At 48.6% G+C, this 5,540-nt stretch overlaps 1 protein-coding gene across 1 annotated transcript; it reads right to left on the reverse strand.

Annotated features, from left to right (window-relative positions):
• Positions 1 to 696: 696 nt before the first annotated feature.
• Positions 697 to 5,329, reverse strand: LOC123429161. Its single transcript, XM_045113222.1, has 2 exons — positions 4,193 to 5,329; positions 697 to 2,516 (listed from the first exon to the last, which is right to left on the reverse strand). The coding sequence occupies exons 1-2, from the start codon at positions 5,289 to 5,291 to the stop codon at positions 880 to 882; spliced, it is 2,736 nt and encodes a 911-aa protein (XP_044969157.1). The 5' UTR covers positions 5,292 to 5,329; the 3' UTR covers positions 697 to 879.
• Between the last annotated feature and the right edge of the window lie 211 nt (positions 5,330 to 5,540).

Here is a 5,540-nt window from a genome sequence, read left to right on the forward strand (position 1 = left end):
AACTATAGGTATTCCATAGTCGGGTCACAATTACAAGTATGCAAAGTCGGGTGGCAACTGCAAGTATTCACAGTAGGGTCGCAAATGCAAGTATTCAATACAAATTTTCAACTAGGGTCACAATAGAAAATTTTCAAAGTTTTGGGGTGCAACTGCAAGTTTTAAGTGGGTCACTAAATTTTTTCAAGTTGGGGTCACCAAGTTGTAAATGGGCTCGCAACTACAAATTTTGAAATGATGTCTCAATTGCATGTTTCACAACCGTTCTCATTTAAAAAAAAATATTGGCTAAATTTTGCTAAAGTATAGTTACTGCTCACTGTCCAGTAGGGTTGATTTTTCCTTTTCAGTGTGTTTTCTTTTTTCAGCCCAAAGTCACGTGATGAAAACCCCATCTAAACAGTTGTTTTATTTTATTTGTGCGTAGCACATAACTAATGAAAACATATTTTCTCTCTCAAAAAAAAAACTAATAAAAATCTGCCTCAACACAGGAACAAAAATAGACGCCACGGAAAGAAGTACCGACCAATCCAGCAATCATCCATATACATACAAACTACAAATATCCAATCAACAACCAGTTCATAGAAATAAAAAAGGCGCAAGCCCATAGACAAACTGAAAACAATCTACAACAACAATACATGATGTTGGCTGATGTCAGTGAATGAGATCATAGTTATGTCTCAGCTAGATGAGTTCTAGCTAATCTCAATTTTGATTTTTTAAGGAAAAGAGGATTCGTGCCTCCGATTTCATTACCGGACGAAACCAACAGGTGAGAAGAGAAGAAACTACCCTCCATATCTACGCGATGGACCAGGACAAGTGCTCTTATATTATGATGAGTAGTGTAGGACGGAGGAAGATTGTTGGTCAGCTTGTGTTGTCGGTGGTCAACTGGGAGGATGTGCGGCTTTTGTTACAGATGTATATGGCCACTATTGCGGCGTAGAGCGCAATGTAGGCTAGCACGGGGAGGAGGATGACTATGACGTTCCTGGACGACTCCCACTTCCTGGTACTCCCTGCCGCGTAGGCCACCAGGAGGCCGAGCATGTCCAGCAAGATGGCCGTGTGCACCGGCCACAGCGGCCACCTGCGGTTGCTCGTCTGGGACGGCAGGAAACGCCGCAGCCACTCCACGTTGCTCAGCGTGAACGGGAGCAGCATGACGATGGCGACCACGGACGCCATGAACGAGGTGGAGTTGCTGTAGAGGAAGATGTCGTGCCGCCGCTTGTTGATGTCGTGCATGATGGGGTTGCCGGCGGCGCCACCCTCTTCCCACAGCCCGCCCGGCGGTCTCAGGCCGCTCTGGTATGTCACGCTCGCCACCAGGACCCCTAGCAGCATCAGGTACTCCAGCTCCTCGTCCTTCTCCTGGTCGGCGCCGTCGAGCCCGCGTGTCCGCCGCCGTCTTATCCTGCCTGCTGCTTCGTCACGTTGGTGGCTTCTCCTGTAGTTGCGGATGTACCAGAAGATGGCTACCTGCAGGGGTATGGACGCCGAGACCACGATCGCCAGCGTCAGCACGTAGATGGAGGTCTTGAGATGGCGGGAGCTGCCGGCGGCGTAGGCGCCCATGAGCGCGAACATGCCCACCGCCATGCACACGTGCAGCGCGTAGCACCGTATCCCCGGCCTGTATAGCTTGCGGTTCACCAGCAGCAGGATGAGAGCCACCGACGCCATGAAGCTCGCCGCGTTGCAGTAGAAGAAGGCCTTGTAGCGGCGCGGGTAGTTGTCGAGGAGGACCGGGTAGCCCGCGCGGTGGCCGAGATCGCCGTCGTCCGCTTGCCAGAAGCCGCCCGGCGGCGTCAGCCCGGCTTGGTAGGTTAGCGCCGCGGCCAGGATGGCGATTAGCAGCAGCACCTGACGCTTGTCATCCAGCTGCTCCTTGCTTCGCCCTCCTCCTTCTCCTCCTAATACTACGACTACTACCGGAGAAGCAGCAGCGGTAGGAGTAGCAGGAGGAGGACTGGCAGACGTAGCCGCCGGAGTAGCAGCAGGATCAGGAGCTACCGTACCGTCCGTACCGGCAGCAGGAGGAGGAGCAGGTTCAGCAGCAGCGACGTTCTCCTTCTCTCCTCCTAAGGCGATGTGGACGACGACGTAGGAGAGGACAAGGCAAGCCACGGCGACGACATAGATGGACGTGCTCGCATCCCTGCTGCTGCCGGCGGCATAGGCGATGACGAGGCCGATCAAGTCCAGCACCATGGCGGCCACCAACGTGCGGCGCTTGAGCAGGAACTTGCTCTGGACCATCATCACCACCACCAGAGACGTCACGAATGCCGCCGAGTTGCTGTAGAAGAAGACCTGGTACCGAGCAGGATGTGTCGTCCGGAGCACCGGGTGGCCGATCTTATGCCCGTTCAGCTCATCTTTCCAGAGGCCGCCTGGTGGATCCAGTCCGGCTTGGTACGTGATGCTCACCGCGAAGCTCGCGAGTACCATCACGAAAAATCGAGTGTTTTTCAGGTCTGGATCCGCGAGTGCGCCGGCACCTGCATATGCATATATGATGAATGGGCCAATCATCCAATCATTCAATCAAGTAGTAGTACTATCATGTTAACCTACTATTCCGAATTATGCGTAGTTGATTAAGCAAAAGATGTGGTTAAACCAGCTGGGTGTACTAGACCCCCATATCTACGAAATTTCCTAAAAAGTATCTCCCAAGTAAGAAAACTTATGGACTTCAAACTTCTCTAGTCAACAATAACATTAGAGTTACAATGTGTGAAAAATAAACCAAAGTTTTCTGGTCTTACACAGGGTCGAATCAGACTGACCGGCACCTCTCATATCCATCTCAAATATAAGGACGATATGAGGGCTCGCGGACGCGTACCTTTTCTTTTCCTTTATTCATTTTTTTTTCTTTTTTTCTTCTCCACCGATCACATGCAAGTGACTGGACATATGAAAAAAAATATGAGAGATGCAGCTGCACGGGCGAAAAAGTAGGGATACAAAACGGACACGCCCGGTCGTGTCCTTGGGCTTTTGAGGAGCCGGATTTGCAAGTTCCGGCTATAGATGCTCTAAGCATATAACACAATAATTTTCGGTTAAGCTATATTATTTGAAGTATTTATGGTTCATAAGAAAACTTGGAATTTTTTTGACATGTTTTGGTTCTAAAGTTTTGTTGATCTGTGAAGTTTGAAGTCCATGTTTTTTTGGGGAGCAATACAGAGTTATAGTTCCTAGCATATGGATGTCAATGCATCTTGGATGCTCCGAATAATTCAGATAAATGTGCAGTACACACAAGTTTAGGAAATACACTTTAAGAATCGTGTTTTTTTCTATATAAATGTAAATGTGCAGTACACACAAGTTTACAAAATATATACACTTTGAGAATTGTTTTTTTTTCTCGGCACTAGCATATACTCCTATACAAATGTAAATGTGCAGTACACACAAGTTTAGAAAATACACTTTGAGAATTGCAAGCAATGATACTATGCATCGTCAAGATAGTATTATACACTAATATCATATGTATGATAGTAATAGTATACTATTTTTTCATCGCGACCAGCCTAAGTGAATAGAATAATGATTTTTTCTAATCTAATTAACATTGTCTCCATGCCCGCATGATCCTGACATCGCACCAACTGATACATAAGATAACCACAAGTGACTTAGATTTAACAAACTATATTTATCTAAAAGTCAGAGAGTGATTATGGTTTGCTATTTCTCACTAAACCATCCAATCAAGGTATCAACATCTTGTCTACACCTGTTGCACAAATCATAATGTTTGGATTAATGCTTTTCTATTGCTTGTGACTTGCAAATCCCTCCATCTAAAAGATGCTGCATATAGATATAGATTCCTCCAAGTCAAACTTTGTACCTTTTTATTTAATTTACAGAAAGGGGAAAAAATCAGTAACTACAACGTCAAATAAATACAGTGTGAAAATATTTTTCATGGAGCATGTATGGTGTTTATTTTATACTGTAAATGTTGATATTTTTCTCCATGAGATTTTCAAATTTCTACTATACCGTAATACAGTAGTTATTAGGATTTGCAGCAAAGAAATAGGAAAACTGGGAGTTGCAATTTCCAAGGGAGGATTCCATTTTGACACGAGAGATTAGGCGTTCAGCAAAAGAAGAGAAAGCAACAAGTTAAGATGTAGAGCAAGCATACCTCCGGGACTCAATCTCTGCAACCATTCGGAGAAACTATCACACATGTTCTTGATTGGCCAATAGAAGACATAGTTGAGAGCCAGCTGCAGGACTACGCAGAGAGGAACCGCAGCGGCCAGGGAGAGCACCTTGATGGTATTGTCAGTCTCCCTGCAGCTCCCAGCAGCATAGGCCCCCATGAGGCCCAGGAGCGCCACCGCGATGAAGCCGTAGACCGCCACGAACCGCGCCGAGATTGTCCTGCTCAAGTTCTTGTCCAGGAGCAGCAGGATGATGAGCAAGGAGGCGACGAACGCCGTCGTGTTGCAGACGAAGAATGCCCGGTACCTCCGGAGCGCACTATCTTCCATGATGGGGTCGCCGGCGAGGTGAAGAAGGCGGCCATCCTTCTGCTGCATGGTGCTGGTCCAGAAGCCGCCGGGCGGGTTCAGCCCGGCGGCGTAGGAGATGGTGACTGCGAAGGTCGCCAGCAGCATCAGCACCTCGATCTTCTCCTTCTCTTGGTACCCTCTGTTTGTGTTTCTCGGGGTGTGGTTGTCGCGGCGGAGGGGCAAACAGAGGTAGCAGACGAAAGCGTACGTGATGTAGGCCAAGACGGGGCAAGCGAGCGCCACGGCCCAGATGGTGGCGAAGGTGTCATGGCAGGTCCCGGCTGCGTAGGAACCCATGAGGCCAAGAAGGTCGAGCACCATGACCACCCGCAGCACCACCGACCAGGCCGGGCTGTCCCTGCGCAGCATGACGAGGATGAGGCAGACCACGACGGACGAGGCGAGCGCCGTGCCGTTGCAGTAGTAGAAGGCGAGGTATCGGCGGTAATGGATGTCCCGGAGGATCGGATCGCCGGCGAGAGGCCCATTCCCGTCCTTGTGCTGCGTCTGCCAGGCTCCACCGGGCAGGTTGAGCCCGGTGACGTACGTCACCGTCGCCACCAGGGTGGTCAGCAGCAGAAGCTGCTCCTTGAGCTCGTAAAGTTTTGAATCTGAAATCGAGTCTATGTTGGGCGTAGCCATTTGATTTGCTTGTGGCGGCCGGGGTGGATATGGGATGTCCATGATCTTGATAGATGTGAGCTCCTTGCATTGCATATCGACCATTGGGTTTTATACATGTATAAATGTCAACTTTGGTAGTACAAATTAGTTGCTGTTAGCTAGTTTGCTTGTGTGACCAGACCACAAGACTTGGCCATTTTATACTCCCAATGTCTTTTTCCTAGTTGGGACACATGATCCGACGACGACGACCTCACTGGTGTTGCAGTTTCTTCACAAATCACGTTCATCTTCCTAGCTATCTCGCGTGCTTCACTGTATTTACACAATGGATGTGTTTGGTTCGACAAA

The sequence above is a fragment of the Hordeum vulgare genome, chromosome 2H (genome assembly GCF_904849725.1).
Source record: "Hordeum vulgare subsp. vulgare chromosome 2H, MorexV3_pseudomolecules_assembly, whole genome shotgun sequence".
In the NCBI taxonomy this organism is placed as follows: Eukaryota; Viridiplantae; Streptophyta; class Magnoliopsida; order Poales; family Poaceae; genus Hordeum; species Hordeum vulgare.